The following is a 23,470-nucleotide window of genomic DNA, read 5'->3' as shown; positions in this document are numbered from 1 at the left end:
ATTGAGTACTGTATCTTCATTCAAGCCCAATTGTTCATCTTTCCAATACCAATCAGCTGATGGTCCTGCTAGCCTTCCGTGCCAAAACTACCTCACAAGGGGAAAGGTGTTTAAGGACACTGGGAAGTGACTGAGAATCTACCTATCCTGGAATGACAGTTTCTGGAAGCAGCAACATCTGTTTGTAAGTGCTGCAGAATTTTTGCTAGCAGAATCAATGTAGAAATTTGGCAGCATTTACATCACAGGGCAAGTAAATGAGATGTTACAAATCTCCTTCACATGTTGCAGATTTTTTTCTGCTACGGAAAAGCATAAAATTTAAAAACTGCTGTAGTTTAAAAATACGCAGCATGTCTATTCATTTTGCAGATATTACACATATCTGTAGCGGATCAATGAGTAATATAAAAACACTAATTTATACTACAGTAGCTCATCTATGGGACAGGACCGGCCTGAGTATCCATTGCTGACTATGTGTATAAATGAGCCTTGGGTGCCCAAGAACTTGTCAACAGTTGTCCTTCTGTAGTACCCCAGAGTTGGGTACTCTAGCACTTCACTTTAGTACTGGTAATATTCTCCAGACCTTGGTTAGTACAGGTAACCTAGTAACAGTCTGGGGGAGTGGTCAACCAGGCATCAGGAACAGAGACCACCTGGGATTGGATAATGGGTCCCCCTTGCAGATTGGGTTAGTGTGACAGTATAACAAGAAGAACGGGCAGGGTGAAGGTAGTATAGTCCAAGGAAACCTGAGATAGACACCAGAGAGGAACAAGGAGACCACCTGTACCAAGTCATCCAGAGAGCAACCAGTGCGGTGGGTAGAAAATATCTTAAGTGTGAGTACTCAAGAGGAATAACTGTTTAGAGGACGGGAAGAGAGAGAGAAGAGGAAAGAAGGAAATCTAAGTCAGCACAGCCTGGAAAAAAAAGGTGGAAGCTAAAGCAATATGCTCCAGCCTAGATACTGATAATTCCCTGAGAAACTGTATTATAATAATTATTGTCTGAAAATGAGACTGTTTATCCCATGGTCATCTCATGTGAATAATAAGAAGCAAGTTAATCTGCACTCTCCACTGCTCTTGAAGAATAAAGCTGTTTCCTACCAAGTCATCAACTACACTGAGGTACCACACCATGTTCTCCAAGGGGATAGAGGGTCTACCCCGTTATATTTATTTCTCCAATTTTTGCATTTATAATTTTGTTTGGAATGAGTCCCTACCCGTACACGGACTAGTGTCACGACAAAGCAACATCTTCCCTTACCTGACTCAACAAGTAGCACCCCACTGAGGTATCACCATCTTGTCCTGCCCGACTCCATGGGTAGCACGTAATAAGAAATGTGCAATTTACCACTGTATGTGCCGCGCCGAGCCAGGTCACATGGGACCTTCCGGGAGGAACAGTGATTTCCATCTTAGTCCCCACTGTTTCCCCCCCATGGGTTTGCGCTCGGTCAACACACTTCCTTGGTCCGCTTTGGGTAGGTACTAATGACTGCATAATGGGAATCCCCCCGCATGTCATGTTTTTAATTACTTGAAGAACAAAGTCTGGATTTTTTAGCTAGCTGTTTATGAAGCACGTGAATTTATCTTGTGTAACATTCCACAAGAACTGCTGTTTTGTGGATGAAATGGCAACTGCATGTTATGCATCATATTGAAAAATCTGACTATGCAGTCCTGCAGACTGACAATATCAACTAAGAGCCACTGGCTACTGAAAACTTTAGGAACCTAATTAAATTTTTAGTCACCAAATTTAAATGTTAAATTAAAAAATAATTAAAATAAACAATTTACTGTACTGTAAACTACATATGTACAGCCAGCGTACTATCCTAGTATAATCTACACAGATCATTCAAAACTGCTCCCAGGTAATCCTTCACACATTCAGAGTGAACTCCTAGTACAATATACACAGTGCTGACCGAACATAGGAACATAGCAACATAGTATGTTAAACAAATTTACTGGCCTGATCCCTATTAGTATAAGTAAGTATAAAATCTATCTCGGGCTAGTAAAAATCTATATGAAGAATCTACAAACAATTATCCCACCACCTAAAATATAAACTGCAAAGCAAACTATTTTAGTTCTTATTTGGAATAAGAGGTTCTTGTACAGAAGTCTTGGTGTACCAGGTTTAGCACATTTGGACAGAATAGAATGTGTCCAGGGACAAGAGTATCAATGACTAAATAATTCGGTGGTGATAACAGAATATCAGATGTATCATTCACCCAGGAAAGGCCTTATTGATACAGAGTCCCCATCTGTGCAAAATTGCAACCAAGTACCCCTATTGAATATCGGCAATAGTGCAGCTGGGTGGTGTATTAGTAGTAATAGAACTCTAAACACAGATATACTGAGTGAAAAGATGCCTAAATGATAGGCCTATGGGAGCCCCATATCATAAAGTATCATCTGTGAGAGTTAGACAACAAATGGAATGTGCACAATTTTGGAATTAACCTCAATAACCAGACTCGCTAATAGGCACTCCTTTAAAAGCCCAGGTAGCAGATGGTGAGTCAATTTCCAGAACTAGTTCTGGTGCCTGGATTGCTAGGTTTATTGAATTTGACAGTTCTTAGTTTTCAATTTGTAGGTGAGAATTTCTTTGATTTGTAAGAATCTGGTTCGGTTCAATGCGTTTCTGTTGAATGAACAATTCATCAGGAACCAATTTACTACAGCAAGAGAAAACACCCAAAGGATGATATGTGGTGGCTGCAATTTGCCCTAGATTGTTATGGACACAGAAGGTAAATGTCCATTTCATTTGCTGTCTAACTCTCACAGATGATACTTTATGATATGGGGCTCCCATAGGCCTATCATTTAGGCATCTTAAGCTGTCCCGAGAATCACTTCACTCAGTATATTAAACAAATATTAAACAAAGAAGTGCCTGCAGGTGATCACGGAATTCTGAGCTTATTTCAGCGGTCTCCATTAATGCTATATTAATGCAGACCTCCTGCGGTGTAAATTTGCGGCAAATGGAACATGCCACAATTTATTTCCTGATGCGGAAATCTGCTGTACAATTCTGCATGTGAGAATTGGCAAGCAGAAAGCTATTAGGTTCAATGGAACCTAATAGGTGCGGAATTCACGCTCGGATTTCCACCGCAGGAAATGCGGTAGAAATCCATTCATGGGCATTCACCCTCAGAGTAACATAGTATGTTAGGCTGAAAAAAAGACATGTATTCCTCCAGTTCAAGCCTTTTACCCCCCCCCCCCCCCAAATGTTGATTCAGAGGAAGGCAAAGAACCCAATGAGGTTGAAGCCAATTTTACTAACTTTAGGGAAACCTTTTCTTCCCAAATCAAAGTCTGGCAATCAGAATAATCCATGGATCCCTGACCCTTCTGACTATGGCAGTGACTATGGCATGTAATATTGTAATACTCATAGGCATCCAAGGCCCTCTTATACTCTTTTAGTGAGTTTGCCGTCACCATGTTCTCAGGCAGAGAGTTCCACAGTCTCACAGCTCTTACAGTAAAGAACTCCCTTCTATGTTGGTGATGAAACCTTCTTTCTGCTAGATGTAGAGGATGCCTCCATGTTACAGTCACAGTCCGGGGTATAGATGATGGGAGAGATCTCTGTACTGACCCCTGATATATTTATACATAGTTATTAGATTGCTCCTCAGCCGTCTTTATTCTAATATAAATGACCCTCATTTTGAAAGTCCCCCTGGGTATTGTAGTCAATTCATTCTATTTATTACTTTAGTTGCCCGCCTTTGTACCCGCTCAAGTTCTGATATATCTTCCTTGAGTACCGGTGCCCAAAACTGTATTTAATATTCAATGTGTGGTCTGACCAGTGACTTGTGAAGCGAAAGAACAATGTTCTCGTCATGTGCCCCTAGATCTCTTCTGATGCCCCCCATGATCCTATTTGCCTTGGCATCAGCTGTTTGACACACTGGTTGCTCCAGTTAAGCTTACAGTTAACTAAAAATCCCCAAGTCCTTTTCCATGTCAGTGTTCCCCAGTGGTTTCCCATTTAGTGTGTAATGGTGACATGTATTTCTTGCCCATGTGCACAACCTCATAGTTATCAGTGTTAAATCTCATCTGCCACTTTTCTGCCTCCAGCTTATCCAGATCCATTGACAACCGCATTCTGTTCTCTCTTGTATTAATTACTTTACATGGTTTTCTATCATCTGCAAATCTTGATATTTTACTTTACAATCTTTCTACCAGGCCATTAATAAATCTATTAAAAAGAATAGGGCCTAAAACTTCTAGGGCTTCTCCTTGCAGTATAAGGCTACGTTCACAAATAGTGTATATTTTAGGGCGGTGCGGCCCCTCGCAGAGAGAGTAAGACAGATATTATGAGTGTACCAGGTGAGCCAAGCTTAAGGCCTAGCCAGCAGCAAGTGAGTCAGGGATTCGTTTCTGACTCCGCAGAGTGTGCTACCCCAGTGTACAGAGAGAGAAGCCATAAAACATGCAATAAAGTTTGTTAAAAGTTCATGATGAAAGTGGGCTTGGTGATGAAAGCCAGGAGGAAAACTGGTTACCTAAAGTGGGAGACAAGATAGTGACTGAGAAACCGTTAGTGAGCTTGGCAGATGCAGTGGGCGCTAGGTTCCCTGTGGAGGATTCCACATCGTGAGATCCAGGTGGGCTCCTGACCCCCCCCCCCCCTAGAACTACAACACCTGTTTAACAATTCCAATCCTGGGGTGGAGGACTCTGCCGTAGCGGTCCCCTTAACACATTGAATTTTCAATCCACCATTTGGCAATTTATTTTGTTGATTATCAGTATGGATTTCACCTCTTTAAATGAAGAGGTAAATTCCACGACAAAGTAACATGCGGATTTTGGTGTTAATTTTGACATGGATCTGCATACATAAATACAGCCCCAAAAAGAAGATCATAACATAAAAACAGCACTAGAACCAAAGTCATAACATGACAATAAACGAGAACCAAGGTCAGTACATGACTATAACACCAGAATCAAGCTCAATGCCTCACTTCCCAGCCCACCCCTGCTCTGGAGCCACAAATGTTGATCTGAATAGATGGGTCTGCTAGTAGGAGGGTGAGCGTAATGTCTAATAACTGAATAATGTAATACTGCCATTCAGAAAGTAGCAGTAGTAATTCATGTATAACACTTCTTATCCTGTTCTGGAATTTGTTTTAAGTGCAAATTGATCACACCATGTCTGTGCCCTCCCATGTGATCATGTGTATATGTATTGATATAAATACATTAGATCTGTTCCATTATTACTGAGGAAGAACCCTGCGTTGGTTGTAAAGCTCGCTGTAACATAATGTACTTTTGTTTGCCATTAAATAGTATCATATCTACAAGATTACTTGGTTTCTCCTACTGAGAACAATCACACCCAACGCAGCAGAGACGTTAAGTACAGATGTAGCAATCATCAATATGACTGGTGCATAGTGATAACTACAATGTACTATAATGCTGTGGAGTTCTCATACCATGTTAAATTTCAAGTCAACATTTGCTACATTTATATAATGTAATTCATTCTAGTAAACATATATTTATATTACATTGTGAAACATATCCAACCTCTGCACTCTGGGGCGCTAGAACTCCACTGTCCTTCTGCTGTACAAGCAATGTTCTGTTCCCCTATAAGTGTTAGCTCTCCTCTGCATATATATTTAACCGAATCAAGATAGGAATATTCGTCTTTTTCTGGATAATAATGTCCATTTACAATACCAGGAGGTGGAGGACAGAACAGCACTGGAAAAGAAAAAAGAGAAATAGGTGGATAAAAACTCTTAGCCCCATTTATCCATCTACCTTCTCTCTAGGTCTTTTACAACTTAAAGGGGTTGTGTGATTATGAGAAAAAAACTTTTTATCCCCTTCCCTCCACATGACGTAAGGGTATGTCATGGCAATGGGGTACTTCCCGTAACTGGACGTACCCTTACGCCATGTGGATAGCGCGAGATCTCTCGCTATCCAGCAGCGGGAGCCGGCTGTCACTTATAACCGGGCTCCTGCTGCAACAGCGGAGGTGAATCGGAGATGCAATCCTCCCGCTGTTAACCCCTTTCCTGCCGCGATCTATGTAGATCGCGGCATGGGAAGCGTTCAGAAAGGGAGCGCGCTCCCTGTGTGACGTCATTAGGTTCTCGCGATGTAATCGCAGAGAGACGGGTTGGTTGCCATGGTAACAGGACGCCACCAACAGCCGTATTACCATTGCCCATGATCGCTGTAATAGGTGAGAAGTCCTGCAATGCCTTATCATAGCGATCCTCGGTGCTATGATGTAAGTCCCCCAGAGGGACACAGATGGTGTAATAAAAAAAAAAAGAAAAATAATGTACAAAGAAGAAAAATAATTAAAAAAAAATCCTTTTTGTGCTTTTTTTCATATTAGCATAAAAAAATGGGGAAAAAAATCCCACATATTTGGTATCGTCATGTCCGTAACAACAGGTACAATAAGATGAACGTGTTTTTTTATCCTGCATGGCAAAAAGTGTAAAAAAAAATTGCTAAAAAACTGAGACAAAATGCTAATTTTTAGCATTTTACCTCCCGAAAACGCTATAAAAGTGATGAAAAAAGCCGTATGGAACCCAAAATGGTACCAATAAAAACTGCAGCTAGTCTCGAAAAAATATACACTCTCACAGAGCTCCATCCATGGAAAAACAAAAAAGTTATAGGACTTTGAATGCACCGATTTGGAAAAAAAGGATTGTCAAAAAAGGGTTTTTATGGCAGAAAAGTGGAAAAACCGAAAAAAAAAATAAGAATTTTGGAATCGTTGTAATCGTACCGACCTGCAGAAGAAATGTATTGTGTCATTTTTGCTGCATGATTAACGCTGTACAAAAGAAAATCCATGGCAGAATTGATGCGCTTTCTCTCCCTGCTATTATAAAAACATTAATACAAGTTTTACAATATAGTCTATTTACCCAAAATTGGCACCAATGAAAACTACAGTTGGCCATGCAAAAAACAAGCCATTAAATGGCCGCGTTGATGGAAAAGTAAAAAAGTTATGGCTTTTGAAAAATGGAGATGAAAATCTGCCAAAAATCGTTCGGTCCTTAAGCCCAAAATAGGCCATGTTCTTAAGGGGTTAAAGGCTAGGCAGGTGCTAAAATAAAAAAGGACGGTATACTCACCTACCTTCGGCTTCGGGGACCCAACTTGGCAGATAGGGATGGGGATGACAACAGGGCAGTAGGAGCTTCTCAGCTGGCCCCCTAGGGCTGGAGATCGGTGAGTATATTGTCTTTTTTATTTTATCACATGCTTGGCCTTTACAAACATTTCTTATAATCAAAAAACCCCCTTTAATTTCCTCCCACAAAGGCGGATATAGGCTACAAAGTGATGCCATACTAGTGTTCCCTTTGGGACCTTTTACACGGAGCAGAATACTCTGCAACATCATTGCGGAATATGCACTCCCGTGGAATATTCAGCGCCAAAATCTGCACTGCTAACATGAAGATTTTGATGCAGAAATGAAAATAGCTGAATTCTGCTGCCAATTCTGCATTAAAATTCACAGTTAAGGCCGAATACGCAACAGTTGCGTGAGACTCAGGAATCTCGTGTGAATATAAACCCCATTCTTTTTAATGCATTTATATACATGAGTGATGTTTTCCTGCACCACAATACAGTGATAAAAAGAATCATGGCATATAGTATTTTTTGGGGTTCATTGGAACACATTATCCATTTTCAATGGGACAACAAAAGACATTGCATGCCGTGGAATGTGTGCACGAGTGCAATGCGAGGTTTCCCATTGAAAACTATGGGAAACAGTTGGCAATCCTCTAGAGCAACTAAAAACTGTGCCAGAGGATTGCTACTTCACAGAAGTGATGGGAGGCGTTTTTGCTAGCAAGTGTGATATCAGCCCGGGTTTCTCAGCCCGGTATCACCCTCGCCTGTGTGTAGGGAGCCTTAACGTGCAGATTTCATAGACCACATATTCTACAACGCTGTTGTGAAATATTATGTGTCTTTTGTGAAAAGTTCCTGTGAGTTATACAAACTTTCGTGTCCTCTCCTAATAAACCGCCCTGCTAAAGAGTGAGCTCAAATCCCCTCCGCTATCATCAGTTAAGATGAGAAGTTCAGTAAACATTCTTAATAAAAATGTCTGCTGTTAGTGCATCACGCTTCTACACAGAATGCAAATAAGGGAGATGAAATAATACCTCCACAGTGCCACCTATTGGAAGGCAACATTCCTTCAAGTCAAAGTTAGATTCTTTAAAAAAGCCTTGTAACCATGACGGGGAATTGAAAGCAAAGACAGAACCCATGCACATACAGCTTTTTCAGGGTTTTTGCCCTTCATCAGTGTGCAGCAGGATTCTGGCTTTGCTAGTGAGAGGCTTGTGGCAGGGGTAATATTTGCATATTACCCAGAAGAGCATAAATGGCCTTTTGAGTCTCCTCACTCACCATCTAGGTGCTCTCCTTAAGGAGAAAAGATAGAGTTTCTGACCCCTTCTACACAGAAGCACACAGTACCTATGGTTTCTTAGTACAGTCATGCACTGGTTGTTATTGTTAGGTTGTGCTGCTGGGACCTGTGGTTCTACAGGTTTTCTGGAGCACAACTTCTCAGCACAGCTTCACTGGTGGGATAATTGAGCTGGCTGGAAGTGGCTCTCTCCAGCCAATCTCCACTGGTCTGCTGCATATATATACCAGTCCCTCTGCAAGAGGAAGCTGATATCCCATCACTCTAGGGTTTGGTTTTCTTGCATGCCTGTTATGTTTTGTGTGTTTAGGTGTATACAGTATCATGTTCAGTGTCTGTGCAGGTGGCCGGACATCAGGTGTGAAAAGGTTGGTTCAGTGTATATTTCTGTACACAGTGATGTGTCTTAGCTGGTTGCCATGTGGTATGAACAGTCCTGTTCTGTGTTGCACGCTATTCCTAATGTGTTGGTGTGAACTGTTTCCTCTCCTGCTGTGGATCATTTACTATTTCTGGGCGAGCGGGGTCCTTAGGTGTCGCTTTTCCATGTGCAAAAGATGCAGGGTTTCTGTGGCTAAAATCTATTATAAAAATCCTATGACTACAGTTGCGAATTGGTTGCATATTTTGCTCCAGCACAAAGTGTTTGACATAATAAGCAACCAAACGTCTCCTCAGTGGGTATTTGTTTTTTCCTTGCAGGGTCATGGATCCCATTGAGGTATTATCCAACCAGCTTAGGTCTCTGGCTATCGATGTTGCTAAAGTTAAGCAACAACGCTTAGGTTGTATGGGTTTAGTTAAAGAACCTAAGCTGGATCTGCCAGATCGTTTTATTGGTAAAAGGCAGGAGTCTTTTGCAATCAAAGAATCCTGCAAATTATACGTTAAACTGCGCCCTGTTTCTTCTGGTGATGAGTCTCAGAGGGTAGGACTGGTAATCTCCAGGTTGCAGGGAGATCCCCAGGCTTGGGCCTTTTCATTGCCTTCCACCTCTGAGGCTTCGTCGTCGGTGGATCAGTTTTTTTTCGGTTTGGGCCTTTTATCTACAATAACCCCGATAGGGTATCCCTGGCGGAGAGTAAGATTAGAGGCCTATGTCAGGGAAAATCCCCTATTGAAGACTTTGGAAAGTGTGAGATTAGTAGCGCTCCAATGGTGGGGTGGAAAAAGAAAAGGGTTTAGCGAGGGGTGAGAAGACTTTTGTGCAGAGTTTCGCTGTTGGTCTAATGATTTACAGTGGAATGATCCAGCATTGCGGAGTCAATTTTGCTTTGCGCTTTGCAACAAGATAAAAGATGTTATGGTTTCACATCCCGACCTAGAACTCTTGACAAGGCCATGTCCCTAGCCGTATGGATTGGTCAACGGTTGAGAGAGCGGGCAAATGATCTATCCTTTGCTTCATCTGTAGAACCTGTGGAGCTTGATGAACAATTTAATACAGGTCAGATAGGGGGGTGAGTGGAAGGCAGATTTCAATACAACCAAAGGTCATTTTCAAAATCTTGTGATGCCTTTCGTTTTGATCAATGCCCCCGCAATATTTCGGGCTTTCATAAAGGAAGTTCTTCAGAAATTTATCGGATGGTTTGTGTTGGTTATTTGGACAACATCCTTATTTTTTCCCCTGATTATGATTGTCATATTGTGCACGTTCAACAGGTGTTGCAAGATCTCTGTGAAAATTACCGATTTGCCAAAAGAGAAAAGTGTACTTTCGCAGTACAGGAGATTTCTTTTCTAGGGTATATTATAACCCCAAAGGGATTTAAGATGTACCCGGGGAAGGTCCAAGCTGTTCTGGACTGGGTTCAACCTAAGAATTTGAAGGACCTTCAGAGATTCTAGGGGTTCACGAATAACTATAGTAAGTTCAAATGTGAGTTTTCGGAGAGGGTCAAACCTTTGACCGGTATGACAAAAAAAGGGTCTTTTACTCCTAAATGGTCTCCTAAAACAATTTTCGCATTTGAGACTTTGAAAAGGTGTTGTGCGTCTGCCCCATTCTTGTACAGCCAGACTCGGCCAAGCCTTTTGTTGTTGAGTTGGATACTTCAGAGGTTGGGGTGGGGGCTGTTCTGTCTCAAAGTGCTGGCGAATTAAAGAATCTTCATCCTTGTGCACTTTTTTCATGAAAGTTTACCTCTAGTGAACAGAACTACGACGTCGGGGACAGAGAGTTGTTAGCGATTAACAATTAGCAATTATTTAGAATCAGTGAAACGACTTAACCCTAGACAGGCTCGGTGGTCATTTTCGCTTGGTTTGATTTTGTGGTCACATACCGACCTGGCAGTCATAATATCAGGGCAGATGCTCTCTCCAAGAGTTTTGTTGCGGTGGTTTCAGGTGAACCCCCTACACCCATTCTGTCGGAGGGGGTGGTGGTGTCCCTGGATCTTGAGGAGAAGATCCATAAGACACAAGACACCTACCCGCTTTTAGGCAGGGTGCCCCCACTTCCCCTGATTAGTAAGGAAGAGGTTTCCTTCCAGCTTTGCCTGTAATTTGTACTTACAGTTACATTGAGTGTGTTTGCATTTTATAAGGACACAATCTTGCATCCATGCTCAGGCATGACAGTCATAAGAGGTACCTTATAGACATAACAGGTACTTTTTGATGGCATCTTAGAATACCTAAATAGCATGGAGTCCGATGGAACATGCTACAATTGTTTGTTGTGGGATTCAACAAAATCATATTGAACAGCCTCTTTCTGAAATTGGAAGTATACCGAGTTAAAGTAGTAGACCGATATGGCAGCCATACTACAGCTTTGTACAACTCACAGATTGTACAGAGCCATAAAACTCATAAATGTGTATTTCTCCCCTTATGCGGCTGTGATAATCACAGCCGCCTTACGGGACAAAACAATCCACTCATTTCAATGGATTTCAGTAGTTTTGTTTTCATTAGCTCAATGAATACTACGGCAAACAAAAGATAAGACTTGCCTATCTTCCCCGCACGCAGCACCTATCTTCCTGCAGTCTCTTTCAAACTCCTGCGTTCTGGCGTTGAGTTTGAACAGCTGGTGAAGGAGAAGAAATTTCCCCTGTCCAGCCACTACTACGCGTAGTTGCACCTATGGCCATGCGTTTTCGCCCTAAACCCGCATACATGAGCCTTTATTCTGTTTTTACACATAATGTTTATGCCATGAGGTATTGCAAGAATTTTGTTTCTACAATTTTTAAAAATATCAAAGCAAAAATAGCATGAAAATAGCTGAAAAAATTCTTAAGTATTGTAACAGGGTTTTTTGGGGGGTACATTTCAGAAAAAAAAATCTTTAGTATGTCTGCATTAAAATGACAAGAACATTCTTTGTTAAAAAAAAAAGAAAGAAAAACACATTGAGTTCATGCGATGCGGTAATAAGGAGGCTCCATAGGGAAACATGGGAGCAAAAAAAAACCTAGAAAGTTAGGACATGCCGCAATTTTTTTCTCTCAAAACATTGCATGAGTGAAAATATCGCAAATGTGAAGGAAACCATTGAAAATCATTGGTTTCATAATTTTGCACATCGAGTGAAAATCTTGCAATTTTATCGGCCATGTGAAACCACCCTAATTGTGCCAAATTTCGGCGCAGATCTTGGCATATTTTATAATTTAGTGCTGCTGCCACTGGCCCCATTGAGAACGTGTGAAAACCCCTGGATACGACAGCCGCACACCCCTGTGTGGCTGAAGGAATCCCCTGCTGCAGCTGTCACAGCCGCGGCAGGGGATCACAATGTTCTCCTATTTATTTCAATGGGGCTGACGCTGCTGCCGCCAGCCCCATTGAAAACAATCGGCGACATCGCAAAAAGAAAGAAGGTGCAATTTTTTTTTTCTCTTTTTCTTCCACGCAGTATCGCAGAAGTGAAAATATTGAAAATGAGAATTAAATCATTGGTTTCATAATCATGCATCTTCACTCACTCTCGCATCGCGAGAAAATTGCGTGATTTTCTCGCCAGTGTGAAGAGTCGTTACTTCTCTCTTTCGATCACAAATTTTGGCTACTGTTTATGACTGATTACCTGTGCATTCAGGGCGAACGTTACTCCATTTCCCATCTGCCTGACAATCTCTGTAATTCCTTTTCGATGTCATTACATATCTGAAATGGAAGATGCAATCATGTATTCTTTATCACAGCTTCACCAAAGTTAGTATCCAAAACTTATAAAGATTTACATTACGTGACTAAAAGTAACTAGGTTTAACAAATTCTACTAGATGCAATGGTTAGAAAAGAGTTTGAAGTTTGAATCATCCGTGACAACTTTTCCAATAGACGTTTCAGGTTTTTTGTATCATATGTTTAATATCTTTTACGTTTATGCAAATTCACAGAGCCACAAATCTAAGTGTGTTATAAATTAAGATGTTTAGTTCTTATTTCTTTTTATACATATATGGAATTTCAAACACAGATATCAGGGTAGATAGAAAAAAAATGCTATGCCTTTTAAAAGGGGAGCTGAAAATACTCCACAAATTGTTACAATCCGGGCATGTGGCAAACAGTTGATCGCCCCTGGTCCCCAACTTGGAACCCCTAGCCAAACAGCTACAGCAGCCGCTGTAAGGGAAATATAGTGTTACAGGACGGCTATTCAAATGGCACAAGGTCCATCAGAATATGAGCGGCTCTCTTCATTATGGAGGCCCTGAGTGGGCACCCCACTCTATGGCATTCATATGCCCTAATAGAGCAGATGAACAAAATGCTCGGGTGCTCGTCACTCGGGACGAACTTTTCGCGATGCTCGAGGGTTCGTTTCGAGTAACGAACCCCATTGAAGTCAATGGGCGACCCGAGCATTTTTGTATTTCGCCGATGCTCGCTAAGGTTTCCTTGTGTGAAAATCTGGGCAATTCAAGAAAGTGATGGGAACGACACAGCAACGGATAGGGCAGGCGAGGGGCTACATGTTGGGCTGCATCTCAAGTTCACAGGTCCCACTATTAAGCCACAATAGTGGCAAGAGTGGCCCCCCCCCCCTCCCAAAAACTTTTACTTCTGAAAAGCCCTCATTAGCATGGCATACCTTAGCTAAGCACCACACTACCTCCAACAAAGGACAATCACTGCCTGCATGACACTCCGCTGCCACCTCTCCTGGGTTACATGCTGCCCAACCGCCCCCCCTCCCCCCCACAGCGCACACCAAAGTGTCCCTGCGCAGCCTTCAGCTGCCCTCATGCCACACCATCCTCATGTCTATTTAGAAGTGCGTCTGCCATGAGGAGGAACCGCAGGCACACACTGCAGAGGTTGGCATGGCTAGGCAGCGACCCTCTTTAAAAGGGGCGGGGCGATAGCCCACAATGCTGTACAGAAGCAATGAGAAATATAATCCTGTGCCACCGCCATCAGGAGCTGCACACGTGGGCATAGCAATGGGGAACCTATGTGCCACACATTATTCATTCTGTCAAGGTGTCTCTGTATGCCCCAGTCAGACCGGGCTTTTTAATTCATAGACACAGGCAGGTACAACTCCCTATTGTGAAGTCCCTGTCGACCGACAGCATGGGTGGCTCCCTGGAACCCACCGGCGGTACATAAAAATATCCCATTGCATTGCCCAACACAGCTGAGGTAGTAATGTCGTGCTTAATGCAGGTGGGCTTCGGCCCACACTGCATGCCCCAGTCAGACTGGGGTTCTTTACAATTGGAAACAGAAGCATTTATAATTCCCTGTGGACCCACAGCATGGGTGGGTGCCAGGAAGCCACCGGCAGTACACAGAAATATCCCATTGCATTGCCCAACACAGCTGAGGTAGTAATGTCGTGCTTAATGCAGGTGGGCTTCGGCCCACACTGCATGCCCCAGTCAGACTGGGGTTCTTTACAAGTGGACACATGTAGGTTAAACTCCGTGTGCACCTACAGCATGGGTGGCTCCCTGGAACCCACCGGCGATACACAAAAATATCCCATTGCATTGCCCAACACAGCTGAGGTAGTAATGTCGTGCTTAATGCAGGTGGGCTTCGGCCCACACTGCATGCCCCAGTCAGACTGGGGTTCTTTACAAGTGGAAACAGAAGCATTTATAATTCCCTGTGGACCCACAGCATGGGTGGCTCCCTGGAACCCACCGGCGATACACAAAAATATCCCATTGCATTGCCCAACACAGCGGATGTAACGTCAGCTGTAATGCAGGTGGGCTAAAAATTCATTTGATTACACTGTAGGCGAGGGCCCACAAAAATTGCTGTATCAACAGTACTAATGTACATCCAAAAAATTGGCCATGGCCAACCAAGAGGGCAGGTGAAACCCATTAATCGCTTTGGTTAATGTGGCTTAAGTGGTAACTAGGCCTGGAGGCAGCCCAGTTTAACGAAAAATTGGTTCAAGTTAAAGTTTCAACGCTTTTAAGAGCATTGAAACATATAAAAATTGTTTAGAAAAATTATGAGTGAGCCTTGTGGCCCTAAGAAAAATTGCCCGTTCAGCGTGATTACGTGAGGTTTCAGGAGGAGGAGCAGGAGGAATATTAGACACAGATTGATGAAGCAGAAATGTCCCCGTTTTGGATGGTGAGAGAGAACGTAGCTTCCATCCGCGGGTGCAGCCTACGTATTGCTTACGTATCGCTGCTGTCCGCTGGTGGAGAAGAGAAGTCTGGGGAAATCCAGGCTTTGTTCATCTTGATGAGTGTTAGCCTGTCGGCACTGTCGGTTGACAGGCGGGTACGCTTATCCGTGATGATTCCCCCAGCCGCACTAAACACCCTTTCCGACAAGACGCTAGCCGCAGGACAAGCAAGCACCTCCAGGGCATACAGCGCTAGTTCAGGCCACGTGTCCAGCTTCGACACCCAGTAGTTGTAGGGGGCAGAGGCGTCACGGAGGACGGTCGTGCGATCGGCTACGTACTCCCTCACCATCCTTTTACAGTGCTCCCGCCGACTCAGCCTTGACTGGGGAGCGGTGACACAGTCTTGCTGGGGAGCCATAAAGCTGTCCAGGCCCTTAAAGACTGTTGCACTGCCTGGGCTGTACATGCTGCTCGATCTACGCACCTCCCCTGCTACCTGGCCCTCGGAACTGCGCCTTCTGCCACTACCGCTGTCGGATGGGAATTTTACCATCAGCTTGTCCGCCAGGGTCCTGTGGTATAGCAACACTCTCGAACCCCTTTCCTCTTCGGGAATGAGAGTGGGAAGGTTCTCCTTATAGCGTGGGTCGAGCAGTGTGTACACCCAGTAATCCGTAGTGGCCAGAATGCGTGTAATGCGAGGGTCACGAGAAAGGCATCCTAACATGAAGTCAGCCATGTGTGCCAGGGTACCTGTACGCAACACATGGCTGTCCGCACTAGGAAGATCACTTTCAGGATCCTCCTCCTCCTCCTCCTCCTCCTCCTCAGGCCATACACGCTGAAATGATGACAGGCAAGCAGCATGGGTACCGTCAGCAGTGGGCCAAGATGTCTCTTCCCCCTCCTCCTCATCCTCCTCATGCTCCTCCTCCTCCTCCTGAACGCGCTGAGATATAGACAGGAGGGTGCTCTGACTATCCAGCGACATACTGTCTTCCCCCGCCTCTGTTTCCGAGCGCAAAGCGGCTGCCTTTATGGTTTGCAGGGAACTTCTCAAGATGCATAGCAGAGGAATGGTGACGCTAATGATTGCAGCATCGCCGCTCACCACCTGGGTAGACTGCTCAAAGTTTCGAAGGACCTGGCAGATGTCTGCCAACCAGGCCCACTCTTCTGAAAAGAATTGAGGAGGCTGACTCCCACTGCGCCGCCCATGTTGGAGTTGGTATTCCACTATAGCTCTATGCTGCTCATAGAGCCTAGCCAACATGTGGAGCGTAGAGTTCCACCGTGTGGGCACGTCGCACAGCAGTCGGTGCACTGGCAGATTAAACCGATGTTGCAGGGTGCGCAGGGTGGCAGCGTCCGTGTGGGACTTGCGGAAATGTGCGCAGAGCCGGCGCACCTTTACGAGCAGGTCTGACAAGCGTGGGTAGCTTTTCAGAAAGCGCTGAACCACCAAATTAAAGACGTGGGCCAGGCATGGCACGTGCGTGAGGCTGCCGAGCTGCAGAGCCGCCACCAGGTTACGGCCGTTGTCATACACGACCATGCCCGGTTGGAGGCTCAGCGGCGCAAGCCAACGGTCGGTCTGCTCTGTCAGACCCTGCAGCAGTTCGTGGGCCGTGTGCCTCCTATCTCCTAAGCTGAGTAGTTTCAGCACGGCCTGCTGACGCTTGCCCACCGCTGTGCTGCCACACCGCGCGACACCGACTGCTGGCGACGTCCTGCTGCTGCTGACACATCTAGATTGCGAGACAGAGGTTGAGGAGGAGGAGGAGGAGGAGGGTGCTTTAGTGGAGGAAGCATACACCGTCGCAGATACCACCACCGAGCTGGGGCCCGCAATTCTGGGGGTGGGTAGGACGTGAGCGGTCCCAGGCTCTGACTCTGTCCCAGCCTCCACTAAATTCACCCAATGTGCCGTCAGGGAGATGTAGTGGCCCTGCCCGCCTGTGCTTGTCCACGTGTCCGTAGTTAAGTGGACCTTGCCACTAACCGCATTGGTGAGGGCGCGTACAATGTTGCGGGAGACGTGGTCGTGCAGGGCTGGGACGGCACATCGGAAAAAGTAGTGGCGACTGGGAACTGAGTAGCGCGGGGCCGCCGCCGCCATCATAGCTTTGAAAGCCTCCGTTTCCACAACCCTCTACGGCAGCATCTCAAGGCTGATAAATTTGGCTATGTGGACGGTTAACGATTGAGCGTGCGGGTGCGTGGCGGCGTACTTGCGCTCCAACACTTGCGCTAGCGACGGCTGGACTGTGCGGTGCGAGACATTGGTGGATGGGGCCGAGGACAGCGGAGGTGAGGGTGTGGGTGCAGGCCATGAGACGGTCGTGCCTGTGTCCTGAGAGGGGGGTTGGATCTCAGTGGCAGGTTGGGGCACAGGGGGAGAGGCAGCGGTGCAAACCGGAGGCGGTGAACGGCCTTCGTCCCACCTTGTGGGGTGCTTGGCCATCATATGTCTGCGCATGCTGGTGGTGGTCAGGCTGTTGGTGGTGGCTCCCCGGCTGATCTTGGCGCGACAAAGGTTGCACACCATTGTTCGTCGGTCGTCAGGCGTCTCGGTGAAAAAGTGCCAGACCTTAGAGCACCTCGGCCTCTGCAGGGTGGCATGGCGCGAGGGGGCGCTTTGGGAAACACTTGGTGGATTATTCGGTCTGGCCCTGCCTCTACCCCTGGCCACCGCACTGCCTCTTGCAACCTGCCCTGCTGCTGCCCGTGCCTCCCCCTCTGAAGAACTGTCCTGTGTAGGCGTTGCACACCAGGTGGGGTCAGTCACCTCATCGTCCTGCTGCTCTTCCTCCGAATCCTCTGTGCGCTGCTCCCTCGGACTTACTGCCCTTACTACTACCTCACTGCAAGACAACTGTGTCTCATCGTCATCGTCCTCCTCACCCACTGAAAGGTCTTGAGACAGTTGCCGGAAGTCCCCAGCCTCATCCCCCGGACCCCGGGAACTTTCCAATGGTTGGGCATCAGTGACGATAAACTCCTCTGGTGGGAGAGGAACCACTGCTGCCCAATCTGAGCAGGGGCCCGAGAACAGTTCCTGGGAGTCTTCCCGCTCCTGAGCATGTGTCATTGTAGTGGAGTGAGGAGGCTGGGAGGAAGGAGGAGCAGCAGACAGAGGATTCGGATTTGCAGCAGTGGACGGCGCAGAACTGTGGCTGGACGATAGGTTGCTCGAAGCACTTTCTGCCATCCAGGACAGGACCTGCTCACACTGCTCATTTTCTAATAAAGGTCTCCCGCGTGGACCCATTAATTGGGCGATGAATGTGGGGACGCCAGAAACGTGCCTCTCTCCTAATCGCGCAGCAGTCGGCTGGAACACACCTGGATCAGGAGCTCGGCCTGTGCCCACACCCTCACTTGGCCCTCCGCGTCCTCTGCCGCGTCCACGTCCTCTAGGCCTACCCCTACCCCTCAGCATGCTGTATTACCAGTGATTTGATTTCCCAGGCAGGAAAGAAATTGGCGCAAGGCTGCACTGAACCGTAGCTGGTTGCGTCTGATTTTTTTACGTTCTCCACGCAGCACACACGTACCCAGAGCCCTTAGGACTGACAGAGGCAGGGCAAATATACTTTCTTCCCTTTTGTTTAAAAGGATAGGCCCACTGCGTCTATTCACTGAATAATAAGTTTAATAACTGACACTGTGTTGCGGCCCTGCAAAAGTGTCACAGAACTTTACTGTTGCAGAGTTATTAACTGTGGCAGAGCAGGTATTTCCCAGGCAGGAAAGAAATTGGCGCAAGGCTGCACTCAACCGTAGCTGGTTGCGTCTGATTTTTTTACGTTCTCCACGCAGCACACACGTACCCAGAGCCCTTAGGACTGACAGAGGCAGGGCAAATATACTTTCTTCCCTTTTGTTTAAAAGGATAGGCCCACTGCGTCTATTCAATGACTAATAACTGTGTTGTGGCCCTGCCTACACAATTCTGTGCCTGTAGTATCAATGGAGGGTGCAATGCTCTGCACCGCCGATTTTGAGAAAAAAAAAAAAAGGAACACAGCTAACAGCAGCCTGCACAGTACTCCACACAGTTAAATGTGGCCCTAGAAAGGACCGTTGAGGTTCTTGAAGGCTACACTCACTCCTAACACTCTCCCTGCCTAAGCACCACTTCTGTCCCTAATACCGGGTGCAATGCTCTGCACTGCCGATTTTGAGAAGAAAAAAAAATTTCTACACTGCTAACAGCAGCCTGCACACACGTAGATGTGGCCCTAAGAAGGACCGTTGGGGTTCTTGAAGCCTACACTCACTACAAACACTCTCCCTACAGCAACTCCAATAGAACAGCACTTTCCCTCAGCTAACTCACAAGACATCTGAGGCGAGCCGCGGGAGGGGCCGACTTTTATACTCGGGTGACATCTGATCGCCCCAGCCACTCACAGCAGGGGGGTGGTATAGGGCTTGAACGTCACAGGGGGAAGTTGTAATGCCTTCCCTGTCTTTCAATTGGCCAGAAAACCGCGCTAACGTCTCAGAGAGGAAACTGAAAGTAACCGGGACACCGCGTGGTACTCGTTACGAGTAACGAGCATCCCGAACACCGTAATATTCGCACGAATATCAAGCTCGGACGAGTACGTTCGCTCATCTCTAACAAGGACACAACCCTTTAACCCCAAAGGGCTCATGTCCACGGGGAAAAGAAGAATTAAAATCCGCAGCGGATTTTAACTCTTCTTCTGCCCGCGGATCCGCACCCCATAGGGATGCATTGACCACCCGCGGGTAGATAAATACCCGCGGATCGTCAATAAAAGTGATTTTAAAAAAAATGGAGCATGAAAAAATCTGGACCATGCTCCATTTTCATGCGGGTCTCCCGCGGGCTTCTATTGAAGCCTATGGAAGCCATCCGGATCCGCGGGACACAAAAATCACATTTTACTTACCCGCTCCGGTTCTTCTCTTCGCCGCGGCGCCATCCTCTCTCAGCCGCGGCCGCATCATTTTGCTTCGGCTCGGCGCATGCGCGGGGCACGTCACCGACGTCATCGTGCACATCCGCCGAGCCGAAGAATGAAGATCCGGCCGCGACGAGAGAAGATGACGCCGCCGCGAAGAGAAGAAACGGAGCGGATCGGAGGTGAGTTTATTGTCGTTTATTCTTATTTTCAGCCCTCATGTCCGCGGGGCAGGAGGGACCCGCTGCAGATTCTACATGGAGAATCTGCAGCGGATCTGATTTTCCCCGTGGACATGAGGCCTTAAGGAACAGACACTTTTTAGGGATTTTACCCATGTGATGAAGGTTTTACTGCCATATTTTTTTTTCTTCAGCTACAAAAATTATTTTTGCTGTGGTTGTTTTTTTCTGTGACATATAAAGCTATTTTTTATATATCTTTTTTTTTTACTGACTTCTTTTCCATTTTTTTGTTTTATTGAGCCTAAAAAGCTAAAATGTGTTTTTTTTAATCTATAGTATTTTTAAAATTTGTATATTTATGCTAAAATACAGTACAGGAAGGGGTTCCACATTTTGTTTCAGATGTTTTGATATACAATATGTATAGTTGTCGACTACAGGGCGTATATGGTGACAGTTTACTTGGCATCCGCTTTGGGTTATTTTCTTCTTTAGGGCTTATTTACATGAGCGTATATCGGCTGGCGTTTTTATGGCCGGCCAATATACGCTTCCTTCTGAGCAGTCCCCCCTTTACCTCCCCATCACCGACTCTCTGCCTCTCTCCTGCAATCCGGCGTTTGCAATGGGAGGGACCAGGGCTGGGCGTAGCTAAGCTCCGCTCTGTCCCGTCCACTCCCATTGCTGGCTGCGGACAAGGAGTGGGGAGGATGCGGAAGCTTAGCTCTACCCCTGTCCCGCCCACTCCCATTGCAAACCGTTTGGAGGGGAGGAGAGAGACAGAAAGCCGGTGAGGGGGAGGGAAAAGAACTGCTCAGATGGAAGCGTATATCGACCGGCCGTGAAAACGCCAGCTGATATACGCTTGTGTAAATAAGCCTTTATGTATATATATTTTTATTTTATTCTCAATTTTTTTTAACTTATTTTTGTGTCTGTTTTTTTACCAACCCATGACATCATATAACACCTCTGAAGGTCATTCACATAGCCTTTCCTTTTTACATTTCAGACTTTTCCACTGTAGCTGGGGCATCTATAAGAGCCCCAGTTATAGGGGAAAACATGGGGTCATGTGATCGCTGGGTCACATAGTGGAAGTTACACTTCCACTATCACTTTTTAGCACATAGCACTCATAGGGACCTATGTACCTAGGAAGGGAGAAGGCAGAAGCAGTTAAAAACAACTTCTCCCTTCTCCTCTGGGTCCTCAGCTATGTCTAAGAGCTGAGAACCTGACCTGCTCCTGTTTGATTGCAGGAGCAGAGACTTTAATCCTGCACTGTATTTCTGCTTATCATCCGGGATTAAAGCCCACGACCAAGAGCCGTAAATTTACCACACTTAGTCCTTAAGGGGTTAAATTATCTACCACCACTCAATCCCACAACTGTTCATATCACACCATACAGTATGAAAAACTAACTAAAATATGCAGGGATCAAAGTTCATAAAGGTTATTGAGCAAGTGTGTTGTATTTGTTTTCTCAGCTTTTGGATCTGAAGTTTACAATTTTCTAGTAATTGAAAACTGATCAAGTAACACCTTTTGCTGTTGGGTTAGATCAGGGTTTCTCAAAGTGTGCTCCAAGGAGCACTTGGGGCTCTACGAGAGCTTCTCAGGGGCTCCAATGGAGGATCTAGGTCCCCACCCTACTCACCAATGTAGCGGAATATAGATAGTCTGCACTGAGGAAATCAGAATTCAAGACCTGCGGCCGGCATAGTAACCCAGATCACATGAGTCGGCTCCGTTCATGTGATCCATGTTGCTATGTCAACTACAGGTCCTGCATTTACAGGGGTGAATATAGCCTAGTCCAATGGTGGATTATAATAGGTGCAATTGGGGAAACTGACCCAGGCCCGAGACTCCAGGGGAGCCCATGGCCGCCCCAATAGCCCGTATTGTAATCTGCACTGCTAACTGTCTCCCTGCATCTGAAAAGCATAGTGTCAATGACAGGCCCTATCACTACTGGAGCAGCAATGGGGGACTCTAATACTACTGGGGCACCAATGAGGGACCCTATAACTACTGGGGTGGTAATTGGGGACCCTAATACTTATGGGGCAGCAATGAGGGACGCTATTACTACTGGGGCCACAGTAGGGGACACTATTATTACTGAGGATTCAATTGGGGAGCCTATTACTACTGTGGGCAATATAAGGGTTGCTATTACTACTGGGGCCAATATAGGGATCACTACTACTACTGGGGTCAATATAAGGTACGCCATTACTACTTGGGCCAATATAGGGGACACTATTATTACTGGGGCGGCAATAGGGGACCCTAATACTACTAGGGCAGCAATGGCGGACCCTATTACCATTGGGTCTGCAATGAGGTCACTATTACTACTGGGGCCAATATAGGGGATGCTATTACTACTGTGGCCAATACAGTGGATGCTATTACTACTGTGGCTAATAAAGGGGATGCTATTACTACTTGGGCCACCAATATAAGGGGCACTATTACTACTGGGGCCAATATACAGGACACTATAACTACTGGAGCCAATATAGGGGACAATATTACTACTGGAGCCACCAATACAGGGGACGCTATTACTACTGGGGCCACCAATATAGGGAAAATTATTTCTACTGGGGCCAAAATAGGGGTTGCTATTACTACTGGGGCCAATATAGGGGCGCTATTACTACTGGGGCAATATATGGGACACTATTACTACTAGGGTGGCAGTGGGGGACCCTAATACCACTGGGACAGCAATGAGGGACCCTATTACTACTGGGTCTGCAGTGAGGTCACTATTACTACTGGGGACACCAATACAGGGGATGCAAGTACTACTGGGGCCACCATTATAGGGGACGCTATTACTAATGGGGCCACCATTATAGAGGATGTTATCACTACTGTGGCCACCAATATAGGGGACACTATTGCTACTGAGGCCAATATAGGGGTTTCTATTACTACTGGAGCCAATATAGGAGACAGTATTACTACTGGGGCCAATATAGGGGGCGCTATTACTATTGTGACCGATATTGTGGATGCTATTACTACTGGGACCAATATTGGAGATGCTACTACTACTGGGGCCACCAATATAGGGGTGGATTCCTGAGGAATTTACAGTAGCTGTAGCAGCAAAGTGGATGAGATTTAGAAAATCTCTCATCCACACACTGTGGAAAAATTCTGCATAAAACCCGTATGGATATTGACATGTGGTGCGGGATTTAATTCCACAGCATGATAAT

General features: G+C 45.7%; 1 protein-coding gene across 3 annotated transcripts in view; it reads right to left on the bottom strand.

Moving 5' to 3' along the window:
• The window catches only part of LOC136625751 (C4b-binding protein alpha chain-like), a 603,882-nt gene that overhangs the window by 538,988 nt on the left and 41,424 nt on the right, over positions 1-23,470 (bottom strand). For 2 of the 3 annotated variants that reach the window (XM_066600213.1, XM_066600212.1), the window contains exons 8-9: positions 12,581-12,660; positions 5,625-5,804 (exon numbers count right to left, since the gene is read on the bottom strand). In XM_066600213.1, coding sequence (XP_066456310.1) covers positions 5,625-5,804; positions 12,581-12,660 — 260 coding nt within the window. The remainder of the gene's footprint in view (positions 1-5,624; positions 5,805-12,580; positions 12,661-23,470) is intronic. The other variant, XM_066600214.1, reaches the window with a different exon arrangement.

The sequence above is a fragment of the Eleutherodactylus coqui genome, chromosome 4 (assembly GCF_035609145.1).
Source record: "Eleutherodactylus coqui strain aEleCoq1 chromosome 4, aEleCoq1.hap1, whole genome shotgun sequence".
Taxonomy (NCBI): Eukaryota; Metazoa; Chordata; class Amphibia; order Anura; family Eleutherodactylidae; genus Eleutherodactylus; species Eleutherodactylus coqui.
Note: the sequence above shows the minus strand (reverse complement) of the source record. Positions and strands in the feature narration are given on the sequence as shown.